Genomic DNA, 24,763 nt, shown 5'->3' with positions numbered 1-24,763 from the left:
AAATCATCTCCGGGTGGGGACGAGTCTTCGTCCCCTCTCTCATACTCATCACCTGTATGCGAAGTATCCATTCCGCTTCGGGTGACGACCATGCACTATGATCTTGGGTTCTTAAGCTCGTGAGGAACTTGGGTTCTTGAGGGTCTTGGTTCTTGGGTTCTTGAGTTCTTGGGTTCTTGAGGATCTTGAGGTTTTCTTTCGCTTGCAAATCGCGTTGGAGAAGGATCTTCTCTTCACCTGAGTTCTACTCTTTTCTACGGGTGCACCCCTTGGCGGCCTTGCGCTCACACCAAGGTTGCTTTTTCCCACCTCACGTCGATTGGCCGGCCGCTAAGTGCACGGTCCGCTCTCAATGAGTGAAAAGAGACACAAGGGGAGGCTAGACAAGCCCTTCTTTCTTGGGATTCCTGTCACTCTTCAACAAAACACGATTAGGGATCGACATGCCCAAGTAAACTTGGATTCGTGCGACCGCAACAAGCAAAAAAATTCTTGTGGTTCTTGTGGTTCTTTCCTTGAGTAATGCAGAACACTTCCAAAGCTCTGATACCAATGTAAGGTAAGGCGGAATGAATGTTGTATTTTCTCAAGATCAGTGATCTTTATTTGCTCAAGGTTCCTTTTAGTTCTTAGGGAAGGAGAGAGCCTTCCGTCTTATGGAGAGTGCTATGATCACGAACAAAGTGAGTGGATATTGTGCGTACAAGTGAATGAGACTAAGAGAAGGAGAAAGAAGAGATACGACACCTGAGAGGTTGTAAAACCCTCCTCCGAAGGCCCCACTCTCGTCGGCGAGAGTGGTCTACTTTGATTGCACAAAGGTGTACAATGCGTATGCAATGGATTGATGCAATGGGACTATGCCGATGACGATGACGGTGATGACGACGACGACTTTATGGCTGAAATCTGGGATCTTCTAATCGCTGAATTTCATGGCTGTTTCGGTGGCTGAAAATGGCTGTTTACTGTTGTCCTTATGGCTGAAAATGAACGGCTTTGTCGGGGTTCATGCTGAAGATGAAAACGCTGAAGATCTGCACTTTCTGGCTGCGTTTTAGGTCAATGTCCTAGGCTGAAAAACGCTGGAACAGCAGGTGTTTTTCCATGCTAAAAATGGCAGCAATACTAGCGTTAGTAAATCCCTGCCAAGCTGTGTTTGGTTTGCTGAATTTGCTGAATTAAACGCTGAAGTTTGCAGATGCTTAACGATCCCAAAAACGCTAAGGTTGAGAGTGGTTGTCACGGGAAAACGCCAGGCAATGGGACTTGATGGCGATGCTATTGCTGTGGGAGAAAAACGCCCAAGGTGGGAAGACTTGATCTAATGCTCGAAAACGCTAGGGGTGCTGAGGGGGGGGTTACTGCTGAGAAGTTGCCTGTTGAGCGGGAAGCTCCTGCTGCCTCTTCTCCCAGAAAGTGCTAACTTGGGTTTGCTTATATATTAACTTAGCAAAATTGCCCTACCTACTTTTGTTGGAAAGTCACTTAAAAATAATAATTGAAAATAACCAAACATAAGAAAATAGGCTAAATGCACTGAAAAATTCCCCTGACTGAATCTGTTGGATTCTGAAGGGAATACTAATGATCATGCTGAAGGGGATCGGGGAGCACCACAGACGGAGAGTGAGAGAGAGAGGAGGAGACACACACACGATGTGGGTGGGGAGACTGTGAAGTGGCAGCTCCCCCTATACAGTATACTCACTATAAGTATAGGGTAACAGTGGGCGAGCGCCCATGACCTGGGCGACCGGTCAAGGCACATAGGCCTTAACCCCAACAACCTCCCACTTAAAGGCCAATGTGCCTTTAAGCAAGATCTACTAGTGTACAACTAATAGAAGGTGAGAGATTCTCTCAACCTATGCCCACTGACTCTCGATGAGCTAGTGCATCCGGCTCTACTGATAGACAAACATCCCGTTGCGGAAGCCACACAGAGCTAGCTCCAAGCTCTACAAATAGTCTACAAGAGCTCATGCACTCCTGCAAGTATCGGTCCAATACCTGCAAACCTCCCCTATGCTCTATGCCGAGATCAGTCATCGAACAACTAATCAACCCTGTTGCAAATGCTCCCACTGCAGCTGCTATGTCGGGCCTCGAGATCAGCATCTCGTACATGAGGACACCGAACGTTGATGCAACCCTGGCAACCTCTGCCACCTCCAACTCAGAACTCAACTCATGGCAATCCTGTCCCCTATCATAGAGACCATGACACTCTGACTCCGAGCTCTGGAGTGACTCCTCGTGCCCACCACATATCACATGTGTACCAAGAGTATCCATCTGTCTTGAATCTGCATCAAGCTCTGGCATAAGCATATCAAGAAATGACTCCACAATAGCCGACATCTCAGCATCCATGTGAGTCGTCTCTATCATCACCTCTGATGACTCATCCTGCTGTGACTCACTAGAGCTGTCCCACTCTACCTGTGCATCCGTAGACACAACCTGCACAACAAGGTCACTGCTCTGCACTCCATGCAAAGCATCCTGCAACCCACAAGCAAAAGAGACTCGCCTGCTCTCTCGCTCTCTACCTGGCTGCATGATCACAGAGACAACACCGTCTCTCCCGTGATCCACATGCAATGGGTAACCTGTACCACTCCTGGCACCTCTCGCAATCACTAGCGAACCCAAATGCATCACAAAATCTCGCTCTCGTAGCGAAATCTGAAATCCACAATCTCTAAGCTGACCAATCGAGATCAAACTCACTGTCAAATCTGGTACATAGCGCACATGTCGTAACAAGTAAGATGCACCACTCGGTAATGACAGTCTCACATCTCCTACACCTGCTATCGCATGCACCGATCCATCGGTCAAACGTACACTGCCAAGCATCCCGCTAGAATAGCTACAAAACCATTCACGATGCGGCGTGACATGAAACATAGAATCTGCGTCTAGCAACCACTGCGAAGGGAGTGCACTATCCACATGTATAGCATCTCGTGCATAGCTCGAGGTAAAAGTGGCATCCCCGTTACTAGTATACTCCGACACTACATCTGCCTTAACTGTCAAAGCAACTGAGTCCATGGCATCACTACATACATCTCTGAGACTGCCATGTCTCCTATGATGTCGCATACGACGAAAACAGCGCAGTCTAACGTGTCCAGAATGACCACAATACCAACATATCACCTGTCGGCGTACTCGTGAATGTACATGTCTCACACGAGTCCTTGATGACTCAGATCTATCATACATATCATGTAATTTGCGCCAAAGTGCTCTCGAAGTAGTCTCATACATAACAAGAGCATATACAGATTCCGCAAGGTGCAAAGAGAGCGCAAATAGTGCCATCTCCTCTAGCTCCTGCCACTGATCGTCAGACATGTTTGAAGGTCTACCTGCATCACCACTCAATGGTCGATGCAACCCTCGCTGTGTCAATGCATCAAGCATACACTCTCTCCATGCCGCAAAGTCTGACCCATCAAACACGCACATCTGTGAGAGGTCACAATCTGATCGATCACCTGTCTCTGCCATGAGCACAATGTAGCAAACTAGAAAGCAAAACCACCTCACCAACAACACCTGAAAACTGTCTACCAATATGGCCAGAAACACAATGTAAAACCTGTGAGACACACTCCAAAATAGAGCTCCCGCAATGTCAATACAAGCCTCGCCTGCTCTAGTATCACACTGCAATCAAACGCACTACTTACAAGACGCTTTCATGACGACCATAACCTTGTGCATAATCTTCACCGAATCAGCCCTGAAATTCAGCCCAAAATTACAAAGTTCGCAGCCCTCTTGCATGGCCAAAAACAGTCCGTAATTCAGCCCCACACTACCAACCGTAGCGCATAAAGAATCGGCCCAAAACTTCTCCAAGAAGTTATGACTTGTTCGGTTTGAAGATCACCTGCACACACGCCGTCACAGAGCATACATCTGTGAGCTAATCACCAAGCCCACACTGTGCGGTATTGATGCATACACACACACAAATCTCCCACCTGCAGAGAACACTGCACGCAAATGCTGAGTGCAACCCGCAATCTCTACCTAGATCGCATAAATGATATGCATAAAACTCCTGGGAAAATTTCGCCAGAGTTTCGACACACAATGGCTATCAACACAAAATAACCATTGTCCTGCAAGCTCAATACAATGAGCAATCAATGCGCATCAAACTACACTCAATATACATGCATAAGCTCTGCAAAACTATGGCAAACAATGCTCGAGATCACAAGACTCTCCCACCCGAGAGCAAACCACTGTCTTAAGCAAAGAAAGATACACAACTCCTCACTCTTGCAAGAGTGGATACAAAAAACACAAAATTGTGTCCAAACTGACAAAAGCTGTCAAAGTGAGAGTAAACACTCGATCACAAACTATGGCGAGAATCTGGGAAAAATTCGACAGAATTTCCCCTAAAAACTGAGCAAAAAACTCAAGTACAATCTCTACCATAAACCATAACACTACTCAATGCCAATGAGTAGAAATGCCAAAATGGCTCCACATTTTCACATACAATGGCAATCCGCACTCAACGTACATCAACGGAGTGACCACGCATAAGCAAGCGCCAAAAGATTTGCAATCCGGAAACTTGATCAATGCGACAACAATGCTCTCAAGAGAGCTCACCGGCACTTGAAAGTGCTCGCCAAAATGCATGTATAATGGGTATCAACCATGCACCATAACCATATGCAAACCATCCGCAAAGACCATGAATCCCAGCACAAAATCACTGCCAAAGTATCCTGTGAAAACCAGTGAAAGAAGCTCCACCTGTGTGCTCCAAAAAATTGCGTCTCTCAAGAGACCGCCTCGGTGGTGTGTAAACGCCTCCGTACTTCGTTGTCCAAGTCTACCAAAAAACCCTCAAACCACAAGCTTAACACAAACTGCAATTGCATCTTCACCTCAGAATTTATGCACTCAATTTCAAGCATCTCCCGTGCTTCCAAAAGTGCATCAAACTCGCACACGATGCGACAACACAAAATCTGGAATTTCTGTATACAGTCAGTCTAAGCTGAATATCAGCAAAACGGGGAGGAATTTGCAAAAAGTTTCTTCTGCCAAGTTGTAGACCACGTCGAAACGGATGGGCGTAATGAACAGATTTCTCAGATCTGCATTCTACAAGGAGAAAAACGAATCTGAAAACAATGCTGCTGCGCACACAGTTTTAGGGCAGCACCTTCACTTACACACAATCTTCCACACTTCTTTCTGAGCTTCCACAAGAGCATACATCACTCTCAACTAAGCTCACAAGCTCCCATTGTATTCTCACAAAGCTTCCAAGCTTTCTTAATCTCTCCACCACCGAGAGCAAGCGAGCTATTGCCTTGAAGCTCTCAAAGCCGTCGTGCACTCCGCGGTCACCATAGCTCTGATACCAATTGAAGGGGATCGGGGAGCACCACAGACGGAGAGTGAGAGAGAGAGAATGAGACACACGACACACAGATGTGGGTGGGGAGACTGTGAAGTGGCAGCTCTCCCTATACAGTATACTCACTATAAGTATAGGGTAACAGTGGGCGAGCGCCCATGACCTGGGCGACCGGTCAAGGCACATAGGCCTTAACCCCAACACATGCTGTGTGCAACCGGAGGATATGCATCTATTGCTAAGTGACTAGGCATGCATGGTCTACGAATAGACTCACAAAAGTGTCAGATCACTGCTAATCTAAACTGACTGGACTAACTAAACCCTGCTGTGGTGTAGCTTGTCCACGGACACATAGGGTTGGGATGTGTCACGTGACATGTATGCATGGAAAGGCCATGTCGGGCAAGTTTATTGCATTGACTGAAATTAACTCTCACATGGAGTTGTGGCACAAGAGGCTTGGCCATATGAGCCAAAAGGGCCTTTCTAAACTTTGTACTTTGAACAAGCTTGATGCTAAAGGCACAAAGCTTGACTTTTGTAATAAATGTCAATATGGCAAACAAGTAAAGCGTTCTTATTACTCTGGTGTCTCTCGTAAATCTTGTGTGCTTGATCTTGTACATTCTGATCTATGTAGCATGCCTACTAAGTCTATGGAAGGTGCATGCTATTTTCTCTCCTTTGTTGATGATCATTCTAGGAAAATTTGGGTTTATTTGCTTAAATCTAAGGATGAAGCCTTTGCTGCGTCTAAGAGATTTCATGCATTTGTGACCACCCAAACAGGTAGAAAGCTAAAATGCTTGCGTACGGACAATGGGAGGGAGTTCACAAGTGCTGAATTTAACAAATTTTGTGAAAATTTGGGCATTAAGAGGGAGCTTATTGTGCCATACAGCCCCTCTTCTAATGGTGTGGCTGAAAGATTCAATAGGACACTTTGTGAGAGGGTGAGATGCATGCTGTCCACAGCTAATCTCTCTCATGGATTTTGGGAAGAAGCTTTGAAAACTGCAGTGCATATATGCAATCGATCCCCTCACATGTCTTTGAAAGGTGACATCCTTGAAGAGGTTTGGTCTGGCAAGCCTGCTTCATATGATCACTTACGCATTTTTGGTTGCGAGGCTTTTGTGCATGTTAGACCTGAGTTGAGGAGTAAACTAGATGCCAAGTCCATTAAAGGCCTCTTCATGGGATATGGTGAAGAAGGCGAAATGGGTTACAAGATTTGGTTACCTCAGCTCAAAAGGGTTGTACGCAGCCGGGATGTTGTTTTTAATGAGGCAAAGCTGCTTCAAAACAATTGTGCCTCAAAGCATGACCATAAAAGGGTGAAATTTCAGCATGACCAGCCACCTATTATGCCTATTTTTGACCCTCACGATGCACCACATATGGCTGAAAATGTAGATGATCTAGTGGCGTTTGAGCCAGATGATGTTGGCCAGCAAATAGAGGCTCCTGAAGGGCATTTGCAGCCAAGAAACAATGCTGAAAATGGTGCTGAAAATGATGTACAGCAGCCCATTGTTGATGATTTTATCATGCCACCAATGTAAACCCATTGCCGGATAATGTGGATCATTGGGTGAGGCGGTCTACTCATCAAAGACGGCCTGTGAGTAGATATGATCCCTCTTTGCATTACATTATGTTGACAGATGAGGGAGAGCCTCTTACGTATAAAGAGGCAAAGACATGTGAGCACAGCGACAAGTGGGAGCTTGCTATGCAGGAAGAGATTAAAGCTTTGCATGCTAATCATACTTGGGATTTGGTTGAATTGCCCAAAGGAAGGAAGGCTATTCCTAACAAATGGGTGTATAAAATCAAGACTGTTGAGGCAAAACCCAAGTATAAGGCAAGGCTTGTGGCAAAGGGATATGTTCAAACCAAGGACATAGACTTTCAGGAAGTGTTCTCTCCTGTTGTGAAGATGACCACTTTGCGTGTATTGTTTGCCATAGTGGCTGCTCTTGATTTGGAAATGGACCAAATGGATGTACATACCGCTTTCTTGCATGGTGATGTGGAAGAAGAGCTTTACATGAAGCAACCCAAGGGTTTTGTTATTCCTTGGCAAGGAACATTTGGTATGTATGATCAATAGAAGCTTGTATGGGCTGAAGCAATCATGTAGACAGTGGTACAAGAAGTTTGATCGCTTCATGCTTAAACATGGTTACAAAAGAAGCCATGCAGACCATTGCTTGTATACCAAACGTGATGAGGATGGCAGCCCTATCATTCTTGTGCTCTATGTAGATGATATGTTGATAGCTGCAAAGAAAAGAAGCATTGTTGATGCTCTTAAAGGGCAGCTGAAATCTGCATTTTCAATGAAAGACCTTGGGGCAGCTGAACATATACTTGGAGTGTGTGTTACAAGGCAAAGAGACAAGCGCCTATTGTATTTGTCGCAAGAAAAGTACATTGAAAAGGTGCTAGACAGATTTAACATGGCTGAAGCAAAGCCTCTTGGTGTGCCATTACAGCCATATGTCAAAATCTCCAAGGATGATTGTCCCAAGTCAAAGGAAGAAGCCAATGACATGCAAAGTGTGCCTTATGCTTCAGCTTGTGGTTCACTTATGTATGCTATGGTTGCTACTAGGCCTGACATAGCCCATGTAGTGGGAGTTGTGAGCCGACTTATGGCTAATCCAGGCAGGTTGCATTGGGATGCAATGAAGTCCATTATGAGGTACTTGAAAGGGACTAAAAACAAATGCCTTTGCTATGGTAAAGGACCAATGGAGTTGAAGGGATTTTGTGACTCTGACATGGCTGGTGATGTGGATACATGGAAATCCACAAGTGGCTATGTGTTTACTCTTGCGGGAGGTGCCGTTTCATGGTGTTCTAGATTGCAAAAGATTGTTGCATTCTCTACGATAGAGGCTGAATATATTTCAGCCACTGAGGCTTCTAAAGAAGCTATTTGGTTAGCACGCCATTGCAGTGAGTTTGGTTTGCCTGCCAAGGCACCTATGCTTGGTTGTGATAGCCAGAGTGCCATATATCTGGCAAAGAATGCCATGTTTCATGCACGCACAAAGCATATTGATGTCCAGTATCACTTCATACAAGAAGTGCTTGAGGATGGCCTTATTACATTGGTTAAGGTCCATACATCACAAAATCCAGCAGATGCTCTCACTAAGTGCTTACCCAAAGCACAACATCATCTCTGTATAGAGATGGTGGGAGTCACATAGCCTAAAGGCGCCATTTATGCCTTTAAGTGGGAGGTTGTTGGGTTAAAGGCCCAAATGGCCCCCTTTAATGTATATTTTAAAGGTTACTAACCTTTGGCCAAGTTCACATTGAACTTGGCCACTAACTTTAAATTGGTCCTATACATTTTAATAAAGGGAATGTGAGTTCATTAAAAACACACTCACTTATTCCCCCCAGCTAACGAGTAGCGCTCTCTCTCTCCCTCTTCGTTCTGCTAGCGCCCTGCTTCCTGCTTGCACTCGCCCCCTTCCAAGGTGCACACCCTGCACTTCTTTGCGTGCTCTTTCACTTGCACACACCGCTCCGCGCTCATCATGGTTTCGACCCAACTTCCCTGTTCTTGTTGAGGAAGTAGATCTTCCCATCTCAATCTGCTTCCCCAGCCTGAGGAGAGAGTACCTCTAGCTTTTGTCCAGGGTTTCCGAGATTGAGAGCATCTTGGAGACACTACGCACGACAGCTTCAGTAGTTACCAAGGCAGCAAGTATACCTACAGTACGCGTTTTAGTTCAAGCCACTCACTCTCCCGAAGGTAGTCCTACTACCTAGGGTGAGTAGTGGATAGTTCCGCCAGAGCATGGAGTATTCGGGATTCCCCAACCACTGCTTCATATGCAAACAAGATGGGCCATCTTGTTTAGGCTTATCCTCGCAGGAGGATCCAACTTACGCCTCAAACTCAGCCTACCAAGGCTGATCAAGCCCAGCAGATAGAGACGCCGTGAGGAATATGCTCGCCATACAGGCCCCCCTAGCAGCCGACCTACGACAGGCCAACAACATTGGGTTCTTGTAGGGACCCTCTACAATAGATATGCCTGAGGAGACCCCCTCCCCCTCAGCGCGCGCAAACCCCCCCCTGGGGCTACTGACTCCATTCTGCCTTCACCTCCTCCCCCACCTTCCTCTCCCATCTCCCTTACTAGGCTCGCTGCCTCGTCTCTTGGCCCATCTCATACTCCATCACCAGCTCGCGGGGGGGGGGGGGGTTCTTCAACTGCTTGGCGATCACTTGACAGTGCTTTTGCCATGAGTTGATTGGCTCGAAGGGAGCCCTACCTGAGGAGCCAGCTTTTGCCATGAGTTGATAGGCTCGAGAGGGAACCCTACTTGAGGACGCCACTTTTGGTGCAGACTTCTCCTTTTGTGTCAGTTCTTGTGTTGACATTCGCCGACGATGGGATATCTTTGACTACGACTTTACACGTTTTTGGGAGACCAATCTCCTGACCTCGAGGCAGCTTGCTTCAAAGTACATGTTCTTTTTCTGACAGCCAGAGATGCAAAGGCCTTGGACACAGCGGCTAGTTTCTCTTTTTTGCATGTGGCAAGGATCAAATAGAATACAATGCTGGATTGGCTCCATGTCTAGGCTCCTGAGTTCGCTCACCTTGGAAATGACAGACTTGATACATACCCTATGGCCGTTGGCCAAGTTCTCTGTGACACAGCTTGATGTGGCAGGATGTAGACACATTGTGGTATACTTTATTGCAGACACCCATAGTGCGCCTTGCCATGTATATGTATAGGAGGATACCTGGACAGAGGATGTAACTCTACGGACTGCACGCTCATCTTGGGCATGGGTTAGACAGACACGCTTATCTTGGGGTCGTTCGGATGTGAATCACTCCCCATCCAAACTGGCCTCGAAGATTGCGTAGTTGGTTGCTGCAACAACATCGGTTTTCTCGCACTGACCCCATGAGGATTGTCTCATGGAATGTGCAGGGGCTAGGTGGACCCCAGTTTCTATGCCAAAGGAGTCGACTGAGACATGAGCTTTAGAGATGCCTTGGTGGTGGTGTGATAGATATGCTTCAGGAGTATCGTCTTTGTGAGAGCCATATTTCTTGTTGTGGACAGATCTTGTGCGGTTGCTATGAGACATTTTGGTCAACTGCCTTTGGGCCTGGAGGCATTCAGGTATGACTATTGTGGACTCATGGCAGAAGGCCATTGTGAGCAGAGGTATTATTGTGCTAGGTAGGGCCCCATGGAACACCATGCAGTTTCAGGATGACTTGTGGGCTTCTTGAACATCTATGCGTCCAATCATGAGAGTGCACGGGCTGAGTTTTGGTCACATATTGTGGAGTCCTTGCCTCATGCAGAGCAATGGTGCATTGGAGGGGGGACTTCAACGTGCTTGAGGACCCTTTGGATAGGATTGGGGGGAGCCATGCTACTATACACGCGGCTCATTTGGCTGCTTGGGGGTGCCTACGTATGACTTAAAGGATTTTGGATGTACGGCACCATGCAGACTTTGTGCATCCCAAAACTCCGCTGCTTTTGAGTTTTGGAGTTCAAGTATTAAAGTTTCTGTTATGTTCATGTGTGGCGCTCAGTCTTTACAGTCTTGTCAATACCAAGCTAGTGAAAGTGGTATCACAGCTTCAATTGATTCGAGGATTTGGTCTAATTTTTGCAGCACATGTTATGGACTCTAACAAAGACCCCAACAAGAACATGAGCAAGTTCATGACACAGTTTTGCAAGAGGAAGATTCCAATGGGAATCACGATTCCAACAACCACCGATATACTGAGGACGAGTCTGATGATCTTCTCGACGATTCTCTTAAGGAGGACTAGCAATCTAGCAATCTACACCACCAATTGCAAGTGAGCACTTACGAAGAGGAGGATAAGTTTACATGGGATTCGGTCTATGCGCAGCATAAGAAGAAACAACAGCTTGAATTAGTGAAATATGATGGGAGACTACCTGACACCCTTTGAAGTCGGCCATGAAAACCAAAGCAAGGCCTAAGGCAGAAAGGAAGCACTCTCTTCTAACAGAAGATATCTAAGAAGTGACACCACTGACGTGTTCACTTCGAGGATGACATTAGCCTTTCTTCGTCTTCTCCCTCTTCTACCAATGAAGATTGACGGGAAACAAGGAAGCGGAAATTATGAGAAAAGCAGGTCCATACGAGACAGAAAGAGCTATCGACGCTCAGATCTTGACATTACCTCTTCTGATGATTCAGATTCCATACGAGACAGAAAGAACTACCGATGCTCAGAATCTGATACTACATCTTCTGACGATTCAGCTTCCTATACTTTTGTGGATATCTTTGACAAGAAAAGGAAACACCTTACTTGAGAACACAAATACGATAATTTTGAAGGCAGGAGGAGTTCAAAGATGGGGGGTCAAAGCATCTGATTTGAAACTTGTTTTGGACATTAGGATATCCATCAAGCTCTGTCCTTTATTCATCAACGATTTGATACGGCCTTTTCTGGAGGTAATTTCTCACAAGCCTTCAAGGTTCAGAACACAGCTTCCCATCTCAAAGGGAATGCTCAGACATGGTAGTCTACGCTTTTACTACATGGCAGGCCGCCAAAACATTGGGTATAGTTTCCTCTTCTCTTTGGCTAACTCCTCACTTTGAGGAGGTGTGTTAATTGCATGGAACGACTTACGGCTGAGAGAAAAAGACACACAATCAAAGATACTGGGATACGTTTCTACCATAGGGCTCGGGGAAGAAAGATGTCAAGCTGGGCCTTTCTAGCCCTTCTCCTACCTTTTCCCTATTTTACCAAGTTGTGGAGCTGGAGGTGTGGGTCGGGCATTTTTGTTTAGACCCTATATAGGGAGTAGGGGGTCTTCTCTTGGACACTGATTTGCACACCCCTCGGTGCCCTCCCAAATCTCAAATCATGACTGCCAGCAACGTATTTAATAATCGCATCTAGATCCATCCCGAACCTCACTGATGTTGGATTAACTAATCCATATTGCGATCATGTCTATAGAGATTTTCAAGACCGAAATGCTGCAGTCATTTCGTCTTTCAGCTCCTGCACTCAAACAAATCACATGAGAGAGTACACATCATTCAGGTTCAATTTCCGGAATTCCCATTTCACCATTCATAAAGTCATACAGCAGGATACTGTCAGCACAGCAATATCCCTAAAATCCAAAGGAAAATTAGTGACTCTATTCCATCCAGGTAATCTGTGACAAAGGAGCGAAGTGACTCCCCTCTTGTGCAGTCCCGTCTGCACCAGATTCAACCCTCCTGATCCACGGAACCTTTCGGAGTAGACACAGCTAAACCGAAAGCCTCAAGGTAAAGTTCCAAATCTGAGGAGTATCTCCTAAGTCATCCTGCTCCAATGCTAAGTCATCCTGCTCCAATACTGGATAGTTCTTAAATTATCTCCTCGCTCTCTTCAACTTCGGGTTGCTCATCAGGCTCCCTGTCAACTGGCACCTCACCCTTAAAAGGTTTCACGAGACTCACATGAAAAGCATTGTGAATCTTCCATGTGTCTGGTAGCTTGAGTCGGAAGGATACATCATTTATCTTTTCTTGGATCTGGAAAGGGCCATAATACTTCAAAAAGCCGCTCCTTTCCCTTTCGTTTCCTTAGGCGTGCCTTCTCAAAGCGTAAGAGCACCCAGTCATCCTCCTTCAACTTCAAGTTGCGTCGATGTTTATCTGCTGCCTTCTTATGCCGTGCTTGAGACTTCTCTAGAGCCTCGCGAACCTTGGCAAAAGCAGTGTCCAAATCCCTCATGTACTGATCTGCTTCAAAATCTTGTCCTGGGTGCTTAGAAATGGAGGGACCTTCTTAGCACCTTCGATTACCTCAAATGGCGCCTTCCCTGTCGAAGAGCGAACCATGTTATTGTAGGCAAATTCAACCAAAGGCAAATATTTTTCCCCTTGACTCTTCTGATTTGAGATGTAAGACTTCAATAAATCCAAAACCACTGAATTGGCTATCTCAGATTGCCCATCTGTCTGCGGGTGGAATGATGACGAGAACCGCAACCGTGTGCCGATGTTCTCCCAAATAGCCTTCCAAAACAAACTCGTGAATCAGGGGTCTCTGTCGTAGACTATGGTCTCACGCATGCCATGTAACCGAAATATCTGAGCAATGAACAGTCTCGCTAAATGATCCGGCTTGATTGTTTTCTTTACTGGAATGAAGTGAGCTTGCTTGCTAAATCTGTCAATGACAGTCCAAATACCATCGTGCCCACTTTGAGTCTTCGGGAGATCAAAGATGAAATCCATAGCAATGCTTTCCAGGGACGGTTGGGAATGGGTAAAGGTTGTAGTAATCCTTGTGCCTTGTGCCTTGTGCCTTATGCCTGTCAAACTTGACCTTTTGGCATACTAAACAACTGCAAACAAAATCGTCCACCTCCTTTTTGAGTCTCGGCCTATGCACTGTAAAAATGCTACTGATGGGATCTGACTGGAATCTGATGGTCATGCGGTGTGCAACTGGAGGATATGCATCTAATCTAGGTGTCTGGTCATGCACGGTGGAAAGAGGGAACTGGGAAAACCACCAGCACACAATATAAATGCCTCTCTATAGCCCAGTGATCTCACAGCACCCCTATCCCCTAGTAAACACACACCTAGACTCCCTATCTGTAAACATTCAATGTCCGAGCCCGGTCCCGACCAACCCCGACTATACGCACCTCGTCGCAAAGCTTACCATGATGGCTTTCATCTACAACCCTTCAAAGAATCTTTAATCATAGACAAATAACCTCGACACTTACAGACGTTTGGAGATCACTAGCATACACTACATTCCCATAGGGAGCACCCACATACTTGACACCCTTTGACAGCACACATATGACATGATCCATTGGACACAAGAGCGAGAAGAAAGAAATATACTTTGAGCCATCTCCAAAATGTAAAGTGTAGGACTATATCAATGCTATCTGATTAGCAAATGCAGGATGACATACAAAGGTGCATAAAACTGCCGTCCTTCAACTGCATATGACCAACCTCATAGTTGGCGGCCCTCCTGTTAGCCCTGGCGGCCCCTCACCTTGGTGGGACCCGACTCCAAAAGTCTCAACTCTGCAACGCCTTCTTGCAGCAACGCTTGGACACCTTCGGCTTTTTTCTGCCCTCAAACAGCCCCCAACTGCATATTCCCCGATAGCGACACCCCCTCAACACCTGCCTTATACAGCTATGCCTGCTCGCCCCTAGCGGTCACCTTGATGCAGCGCGCCCCTGTCTGTGGCCTCAACTGGCGGCCTCTTCAAGCCCCCTCGACCTGCATCCGATCTACAGCCCACTCTGTCATCCAGTGCTCAGGCCCAAACACCTCACACTGCAGCGCCCCCTTCTCACGCCATCACTGGCGGCCAACCCGTTCCCTGTTCAACATGCGCCACCTCGTGGCCTTCGTTCCTCCTCCTCTGCGCTCTCACGAGACCTCCTCGGCCCCGGCCTTCCCTTTACCCTGCATGGCCCTCTTGCCCTCCTCTATGCACTCCTCCATGCACTCGGTCTGGCATCCACATTGCGTCTCCTTCTATGTCACGCTACTTGTCCACTGCTGCAACTCGCTATTTTTTTAATCAATAGCTTTTAAAAGAGCTTTTGAGCTTGGCCCCCTTGAAAACGCACTACATGGCTACCGTCGGTCGTGCTGCAAGTGGATGCACATACCAGAGCATATCAAAGGAAAACAACCACATTGCTTGTTGACTAGCATCAAGTCTTTAATACCTAGCATAAAAAGAACCCCTCAATTGTCGTATTTTGATTAGAGGATCCCAAACACGACCATCACGATCGTTTTTTTCTTCGAGCTTAATGCGATATCCAACTGATGAATGGCAAAGCACCTTCACTCGAGCACATAAAAAACTTTGAAGCACTGATCTTGACCACCCATCCAGCATAAATACCACAATTGCACCACCTTTAAGCTTCCTGACTCATAGAGCTCAAAACTCACAACTTGACCTGCAAAGGGCCGCACTTGGCATGCATACCACCACGGTGCTTGCTTAAAACTGCATCTAATGCCTATCCAAGTACGCTATCATCAATCTGTCTGTTGCCATGCACTTGTTGCTGACACTTTCCCGGGTCGACACGGCTTGGACGCGCCATCATTGCCCACCCCCTCGTTGAGCATTCATGCTCAACCGTAGTATTATTTAGGTAAAATAGTACTGCATAGAGAAAATGATATAACATAGCTACATACACTGCATAAGAAAAATGATAATAATGGCTATATAGATAGAATAGAATAGAGAGAAAAGCGTGTGTTGCATCATCCGCCAGGGTCAAATGGAAAGCTCGAAGCTTCCCCAAGCATGGTATAGAGTCCACCTGGATCGAAAATAAAACATTGGCCGTATCCATCCACCTGTAAAGCATGCATCTTCAAGCCTTCCTTTGCACTTGTAGGCCAATAGACACGCCACCCTTCCAGCCCTTCATAGCATGGAGCTTTGTCACCCTACATCCATAGGTCTTTCTACCAACCATAAACATGCTTTTGACCACTTGAAGCATTGGTACCACAAGCCGCTATCATGCCATCTGTTACAGAACCCTCCATAGGATAGTCCCCTTCAAGAAAACCTCGCAACTGACACAAAGACACCTGTAAAGCAACCTCCAATAACACATGTATCCCTAGCATCACATAAAATAGCAAAACCCTGCCATTTGCCTCCACCTACTGCATAGACAAACAAACTTGATCCCTTTGCAAACCTGTATCCAAACCCTCTGTAAATGGCTCCAAGGCCACCTTCTCATACTCACGAGCATGACCTGCTCGAGCTTCAACCTGTTCATCAAATACCTCATCACCTGCAAGGTTGGTGGCACCTTCCTCTTCGCACGGAGCCCCACTCTCATAGGCTGCACCTGTATCAGCTTCCATAGAGTCATTTACCGGAGCTAACTCTCCACGGCCACACACAAACTCTGAAACTTCAAAGCACACCTCGACATGCTCACCAAGCAAGGTTGCCCCACCCCCTGCATAGACAAATCACTTCGACCTACCACAGCTTCTACTTCCAGCTCTTGCAAGTCATCCTCGAAAACCTACACTTCAATTAAGTCTGATACACCATCAAACCATACCTCTTCCTCCAATAGGGACTCACCATCACAAGACACAAGAGATGGCTGCTCAACTGGCAGATTCACACAAGGTGAAACACTATACTTCTCTTCGACCTTTAGCCGGTTGGCAGGCAGCTCGCATACACTGTTCATCCTTTCATCCACATAAAAAACATCATAAGTCTCATACCTAGAAGACCGGGATTCCGTCTCCCACATGCTATTTGTGTCCAAACTGCTGCAGAAGCTATGAGAACTGTCGGACTCCTCTTCTGATCTTGCCAATTCTTGTAGCACTGCTACCTTCCTCGTTGTTGGCTCTGGTACTGACACCTCTTCTTTAAAATCTTCTTTCACTTTGTCTTCTTGAGCAAGCAAGTTGGGTGGCACTCTGAATATGCCTCTGTGCACCTTTTGAGCCCTGGTTGGCACTTCTTCTACCTCTTCTACCCTGGCATCAGCTTCACGTGCTTTGATCACATCATATCAACAAAAAAAAGGAGCTTTTACCTCTTGATGCTCTTTAATTTGTTTGGGCCTTGGTCCACTGGCTACCATGATTGCCGACCGTAGCAATCCTGCCTCCATTTTTTTCTTCATCTTTCGACTCTTTGCTCTGGCAACTTGGACAGCTTCATCAAAGGTCCTTGGATCTTCATACTCCACTCTCTCACGAACATATGGATGCAAGCATGATAGAAACTTTTCCATCTTAAAGAATCCCGCATTGGTTGCTTGGGTAGCAGCCACAAAATTGCCCCAACAGGCTTCAAAATTATCAACAAAAGCATCGAAATTTTCACTTACTTCCTACTGCAAGTCTTTGAGCTTCGCATCTGCTTCCAAAGCCACACCACCTTTCGATATCTTTGTAAGAACTGCTCGCGAAATCCGATCCAAGTCTGCTTGTGTGCATCTTCTAAGCCATCAAACCACACTCTTGCTTTACCTTGCAGCACCAAAGGTAGAGTTTGGAGCTTCGCTTCATCACCTGGCATTTGCAATACTGCCAGCATAAAAAGCTCAAAATCGGCAAGCCAATCGTCTGCATCTTCATCTCCTTTGAACACCGGACCAAACTCTTGCTTCATCTCGACTCAAGAACACCTTGTTAGGAAGCAATCAGTGGATCCTCAGTGGGGGCACCACAAGATGGAAAGGGAGAAATGGGAAAACCACCAGCACACAATATAAATGCCTCTCTATAGCCCAGTGATCTCACAGCACCCCTATCCCCTAGTAAACACACACCTAGACTCCCTATCTGTAAACGTTCAATGTCCGAGCCCGGTCCCGACCAACCCCACTATGCGCACCTCCTCGCAAAGCTTACCATGATGGCTTTCATCTACAACCCTTCAAAGAATCTTTAATCATAGACAAATAACCTCGACACTTTCAGACGTTTGGAGATCACTAGCATGCACTACATTCCCATAGGGAGCACCATATGACATGATCCATTGGACACAAGAGCGGGAAGAAAGAAATATACTTTGAGCCATCTCCAAAATGTTAAGTGTAGGACTATATCAATGCTATCTGATTAGCAAATGCAGGATGACATACAAAGGTGCATAAAACTGCCGTCCTTCAATTGCATATGACCAACCTCATAGCTGGCGGTCCTCCTGTCTGTAGCCCTGGCAGCCCCTCACCTTGGTGGGATCCGACTCCAAAAGTCTCAACTCTGCAACGCCTTCTTGCAACAGCGCTTGGACACCTTCGACTTTTTTCTGCCCTCAAACAGCCCCCAACTGCATATTCCCCGATGGCGACACCTCCTCAACACCTGCCTTATGCAGCCATGCTTGCTCGCCCCTGGCGGTCACCTTGATGCAGCGCGCCCCTGTCTGTAGCCTCAACTGGCGGCCTCTTCAGGCCCCCTCGACCTGCATCCGATCATCTGCAGCCCACTCTATCATCCAGTACTCAGGCCCGAACACCTCACACTGCAGCGCCCCCTTCTCACGCCATCACTGGCGGCCAACCCGTTCCCTATTCAACATGCGCCACCTCGAGGCCTTCATTCCTCCTCCTCTGCGCTCTCACGAGCCCTCCTCGGCCCCGGCCTTCCCTTTACCCTGCATGGCCCTCTTGCCCTCCTCTATGCACTCCTCCATGCACTCGGCCTAGCATCCACATGGCATCCCCTTCTATGTCACGCTACTTGTCCACTGCTGCAACTCGCTATTTTTTTTATAAATAGCTTTTAAAAGCTTTTGGGCTTGGCCCCCTTGCACACGCACTACATGGCTACCGTCGGTCGTGCTGCAAGTGGATGCACATACCAGAGCATATCAAAGGAAAACAACCACATTACTTGTTGACTAGCATCAAGTCTTTAATACCTAGCATAAAAAGAACCCCTCAATTGTCGTATTTTGATTAGAGGATCCCAAACACGACCATCACGATCGTTTTTTTCTTCGAGCTTAATGCGATATCCAATTGATGAATGGCAAAGCACCTTCACTCGAGCACATAAAAAACTTTGAAGCACTGATCTTGACCACCCATCCAACATAAATACCACAATTGCACCACCTTTAAGCTTCCTGACTCATAGAGCTCAAAACCCACGACTTGACCTGCAAAGGGCCGCACTTGGCATGCATACCACCGCGGTGCTTGCTTAAAACTACATCTAATGCCTGTCAAGTACACTATCATCAATCTGTCTGTTGTCATGCACCTACTGTTGACACTTTCCCGGGTCAACACGGCTTGGGCGCACCAACGGTTTGCAAACATACTCAGAAAAGTGCCAGATCACTTCCTAGTCTAGACTGACTTGACTGAACTGAACCCTGGTCATGCTGTAGCTTTTGTCCACAGACACATAGGGTTGGATGTGTCACGTGACGTCCCCTCCTTTTCAAAGTGAGGTACTGGTACCGAACTGTATGGCGTCAAGGGAGATCGCCAACAACATCTAGAATCCTGGAAGGGACTCTTCGCCAGCCCACTCTGATGTGTGGGTCATGCGGTACTTGAACTTCATAAAGGTTTGCAACGCTTGCTTCTTTGGGCCGCGCCAAAAGCGACACAAAGGCTTCTGTAGCTCCTTCAATGCTTCAACTTCGTCTAGACTCATGTTTCTTTCTTCTTCAAGAATCTCCAAGGCTGAAAATTCATGAAACCACTTCCAACACAAAAACAAGAACATACCTATTCCATGTAAAGTGACTGGAAAAAATCTTGTTTTCCTCAAAGATTGTGCATGCAATGTAGATGAACAAAGAGACGGAGTGCCAAACCGTTCACCACACACAAGCAAACAATGAGATCGAATCTTGTCTTGGTGATCTAAATCAATCAACTGTGGCAATTCACAACGGAAATGCCCATGCTTGGTGTTCATACTTTCTTATGCTCTTTCTACGACTGTGTCATGCCAAGAAAGAGACATGGAATGTGACTCCCTTGAATGCATACTTTTCAGCTTTTCATGAATAATCTGCATACATACGTGCTCATGAGTGAAACGTGCTCAACGTACAATATGTCATGCCTAGGAAAAGGGATCACATAAAGACGCTGACTAAAATACAGGAAACGATCAAGAATGAAACACTCGTACAATGCGTGGTGACTAATCATGCGAACACATAATACTTCCTGTGAGGGTTCTTGAGACCTAGGCTCGAGAGCCAAGATCGGTTCTTCCTGAGGGTGTTCTTTGGATCTTGACTCGGGAGCCAAGATCGGTTCTTTGTGATTGATCGAATCTGCAATGAGGTTAGCTTCACTAGCGAAAGTATCCACTAACACATCATCCATGTGAACAATCACATCATCTTCATGCAAATCACCATGCTTGTGAAAAATCACATCTTGATCATCATGCTCGTGAATAATCACATCTTGATCATGCAAATCGTCATGCTTATCATTATCATGCAAATCATCATGCTTATCATTATCATTCAAACCATCATCTTTATCATCATGCAAATTCTATGTGTCATGCTTTGGAGAAGAAGAGACTGAGAGAGTCTCCTTTTCTTGATTGTCTGCAAAGTACGCCTGCACAATAGAAAAAAGTCGCTACAACTCTTTCATGTGTTGGTCGCCCTTCTCTTGTCTTGCTTTCTTCTCGCGGTCATATTCTGCTTGTCTTTCGTTGTTCTCGCGATCAAGTTTTGCTTGTCTTCTTTGGCTTCCAAGCATGCTTGCTCGTGCTCACGCTCTATGGCTGCCATTCCTTCTTTGTATTCACGATCTATGGCTGCCCTTCGTTCTTCGTAGGCCTTTCTTTCTGCTTCTCTTTCTGCTTTTCTTTCTTCGCGTTATAACTGTCTTTCCATAAACAATTGCTCCAACTCCTCCATAATAGTTAGTGCAATCCTTGGCGTAGATGGGGAAGGGGGAGGGTCGGGAAAACCTCCTGGTGGGGAAAATTCTTCCTCGCCTCTCTCATGCTCATCACCTGTATGCGAAGTATCCATTCCGCTTCGGGTGATGACCATGCACTATGATCTTGGGTTCTTAAGTTCACGAGGAACTTGGGTTCTTGAGGGTCTTGGGTTCTTGCTGTTCTTAAGGGTCTTCTTTTGCTTGCAATCTATGTTTGAGAAGGTTCTTCTCTTCACCCGAGTTTTGCTCTTTTCTGCGGGCGTACCCCTTGGCGGCCTTGCGCTCACACCAAGGTTGCTTTTTCCCACCTCACTTCGATTGGCCAGCCGCTAAGTGCACGGTTCGCTCTCAATGAATGAAAAGAGGCACAAGGGGAGGCTAGACAAGCCCTTCTTTCCTGGGATTCCTGTCACTCTTCAAAAACACGATTAGGAATCGACACGCCCAAGCGAACTTGGGTTCGTGCAACCGCAACAAGCAAAAACAATTCTTGTGATTCTTGTGGTTCTTTCCTTAAGTGATACAGAACACTGCCAAAGCTCTGATACCAATGTAAGGTGCAGCGGAATGAATGTTGAACTTTGCTCAAGATAGTGCTCCGAACTGTGCTCAAGGGTTCCTTTTACTTACGAAAGGGAGAGCCTTCCGTTCATTTAGTGAGAGAGAGCAATGGACACAAACAAAGTGAATGGACACTGTGCGTGAAGATGCATGAGATTGAGAGATAGAGAAGAGAATACGACACCAGAGACGTAAAACCCTCCTCCAAGGGCCCCACTCTCTATGGCGAGAGCGGTCTACTTATGATTGCACAAATCTCTACAATGCTTGGACTTGCCGACGATGAGGACGACGACGAGACAAGCTGAAATCTGAAAACACTAAGGGCTGAAATCTGCAAATCTTTATTTGCTGAATTCTGACTCTATGTCGGTGACGATGTCGATGGCGACGATGCGACGACAACGCGCTGAAAACGCAGATGCTGAAATCTGTGTTTTCGGGGCTGAATCTGAAAACTTCGCTGGATCTGACCGTGCGGCGAGGATCTGCTGCGGGAAGGTGAGATCTACGAGGTTCGGGACTTGATCTGCAAGTGCTAAAGGCTGAAAACTGAAAATGCTGGTGGTTCTTGATGTTCCGTCACGGTGAATCTGCAAAACGCTGGGGCTGATCTGCAAACCAAAAACGCTATGGCTGATTTGAAGTCTTCTTGCAAAAACGTTAGGGCTTTTGCTGGTTCTGTTGTTGCCGGATGTCTTGCAAATGCAAAACGCTAGGCTGAACTGTGGTTCTACTATCGCCGGAAATATGCAAGTGCAAAAATACTAGCTAATCTGGGTTCTTGATGCAAAACGCTAGCCTCGCTGCTGTGTAGCAAAAACGCTAGGCCTTGCTAGGAGTTCCTGCTGAGAAGGTGCCTCTTGAATCGAAGCTCCTGCTACCTCTTCTATTGTAGAATGCTAGCGCTAGGGTTTCTTATATACAAACTTAGCAAAATTGCCCTACCTACTTTCCAACAAAAGTCGCTTAAAAATAATAAGTGAAAAATGTCAAAAATAGGGAAAATAGGTCTATGCACTGTAAAAATGCTACTGACGGGATCTGACTGGAATCTGATGGTCATGCGGTGTGCAACCGGAGGATATGCATCTAATCTAAGTGTCTAGTCATGCAGGGTCTGCGAACAGACTCACAAAAGTGCAAGATCACTTCCTATTCTAGACTGACTTGACTGAACTGAACCCTGGTCATGCTGTAGCTTGTCCACGGACACATAGGGTTGGATGTGTCAGGTGACATCCCAGGGGCGGTTGGGAATGGGTAAAGGCTGTAGTAATCCTTGTGCCTTATGCCTCTCAAACTTGACCTTTTGGCATACTAAACAACTGCAAACAAAATCGTCCACCTCCTTTTTGAGTCTCGGCCAATAAAAGTAACACTCCACACCCTTCAAGGTGGTATTGATGCCACGGTGACACGTAAAAGGTGGAGAATGGCACTCTGTCAATACCTTTTCCCTCAAAGGTTGTGTAACATTGTTTTCTTTATGAAGTAGCCATCCAGTATGGAATACCCCGGAACTGTCTCCCCATTCTGTATGCGAGTAAAAATGTCTGCAAAGTCAAGATCGGTGGAAATTGGTCAACCATATCCTCGAAGCTTCTGTGATGAATCGCGGAAAATAGCCAAGACTAGGACTAAATTTTTATGTCCCTAAACATGGACAATCTGGAAGTGAAATTGTGACAAGATGTTAGCCCATCGCATCTGCTTTTCCAAAAGCTGCTTCCATGACAAGAAGTAGCGTAAACTCTGATGATCTGTAAAAACTGTGAAATCGGCTCCGAGTAAATAGTGTCGCCACTCGATAAGAGCATGGATCACTGCCAATAGCTCTTTCTCATAAACCTGTGCTAGTAATTCTGGCCATGAAAACATTCTGCTTTCATAAGCAATCACATGGCCTTCTTGCATCAAGAGCGCTCCCAAACTACGACCACAAGCATCACAATAAACCTCGAATGGCTTTTGCAAAGCTGGCAAAGCCAACACTGGTCTATTAGTCAATTTTTCCTTAAGTGTCTAAAAAATAGTCATCTCTGTCGGTCCCCACGAGAAAGGGACTCCTTTTTAAGTCAATAACTGCAAAGGTGAAGCTATCTCTGCAAACTTCCGAATGAACCGCCAATAATAAGAGCACAAGCCCAAAAAGCTTCGAACTTCATGAACATTCTTTAAGTCAGGCCAATCGCGGATAGTCTCAGTTTTGGCCGGGTCCATCTGTACCCTTGCTATTGAGACGATGTGTCCCAAGAAATGTATCTCCGACAAGAAAAACTCGCTCTTTTTGGCATTTATAACCAATCAATGCTCGCGCAATGCCTGAAAGACTTGTAGCAGATGGTGTCGGTGCTCTGCTTCATTCTTGAAGAAAACTATAATGTCGTCAAAGAAAGTGCCAACAAAAGACCAATACTCTCGGAAAATCCTATCCATCATTCGATTGAAAGTTGCTGAAGCATTTGTAAGTCCAAAGGGCATCACCAAAAATTCGTATAAACCAAAGCTTGTCCGAAAGGCTCTCATGTAGACATCTCCCGGAGCAATTCTGATCTGATGATATCCTTGATGGTTATTTTATTGAGAGCTCTCTAATCAATGCACATTCTCCAAGATCCGTCTATATACTAATAATATCGGAGAACTGTAAGGTGATGTACTAGGCTAGATGCCCGCTGGATGAGACCATTTTCTAGAAGTTCTTTCACTTGGTTCATGATTTCTTCATTCTGGGCATTGCTAAACGGTAAGGTGGTCGATTCGGTGGTGTGCTTCCATGAATCAAGTGAATGGTGTGATCCTCAGGAAAAGGTGGAGGTAGCTCGCCTGAAATTCTTGTTGTTCTTTGTCCAATTCAGACATGTTGGTTCGTTCTTCATCATTCAATTCTTTCAAGTAGATCAAGTAATGGATTTCATTAATTTCAAAATGGCCAAAGCCGATACAATAGGGACGGACTCGCCCTTCAATTTTACATCAAGTATAATTTTCCTGCCCTTATGGTTCGTCAAAGTTGCTTTCTTGGCCCGATAGTCGACAATGGCGTTGTTCTTGTGGTACCAAGGGATTCCTAGGAGGACGTCACACCCTTCCAAAGGCATGATGTAAAAGTCTCGTGCCCTAAATACCCCTGACAATGCAAACGAAGTTTGCTAGTGGCAGGTGTGATGGTAACATCCCGTCCAGGTGCCGCTAGAACTGCCTTCGTCGGTGGCCCCATCTTGTCGGGCGTAATTCAAGTCGAGCCGCCAATTCAGGTGAAATGAAGTTGGCCTTGG

General features: G+C 46.2%; 2 protein-coding genes across 2 annotated transcripts in view; both read right to left on the bottom strand.

The window, feature by feature from the left end:
- Positions 1–24,763, bottom strand: part of LOC147431527 (uncharacterized) — a 47,354-nt gene that overhangs the window by 13,198 nt on the left and 9,393 nt on the right. The window lies entirely within an intron of this gene.
- LOC147431528 (uncharacterized) lies at positions 15,961–17,725 on the bottom strand. The gene is made up of 6 exons (XM_086493678.1): positions 17,512–17,725; positions 16,753–16,782; positions 16,600–16,633; positions 16,500–16,519; positions 16,279–16,358; positions 15,961–16,164 (listed from the first exon to the last, which is right to left on the bottom strand). Exons 1-6 carry the CDS (start codon positions 17,651–17,653, stop codon positions 15,961–15,963), a joined length of 510 nt encoding a protein of 169 aa, XP_086349804.1. The 5' UTR covers positions 17,654–17,725.

This window comes from Adiantum capillus-veneris, chromosome 21 (genome assembly GCF_014529385.1).
Source record: "Adiantum capillus-veneris isolate H3 chromosome 21, ASM1452938v2, whole genome shotgun sequence".
In the NCBI taxonomy this organism is placed as follows: Eukaryota; Viridiplantae; Streptophyta; class Polypodiopsida; order Polypodiales; family Pteridaceae; genus Adiantum; species Adiantum capillus-veneris.
The sequence above is the reverse complement of the archived record's forward strand: the minus strand, read 5'-3'. Positions and strand labels throughout refer to the sequence as shown.

What these genes read in the sequence shown, in the direction of transcription:
- LOC147431528 (XM_086493678.1), bottom strand. Translation starts at nt 17,653, where the DNA reads ATGAAGCAAGAGTTTGGTCCGGTGTTCAAAGGAGATGAAGATGCAGAC. An exon ending in AGCTGGAAGTAGAAGCTGTG is followed by an intron (nt 16,359 to 16,499) that starts GTAGGTCGAAGT and finishes AAGCTGATACAG; the next exon opens with GTGCAGCCTATGAGAGTGGG. An exon ending in ATGAGGTATTTGATGAACAG is followed by an intron (nt 16,165 to 16,278) that starts GTTGAAGCTCGA and finishes TCTATGCAGTAG; the next exon opens with GTGGAGGCAAATGGCAGGGT.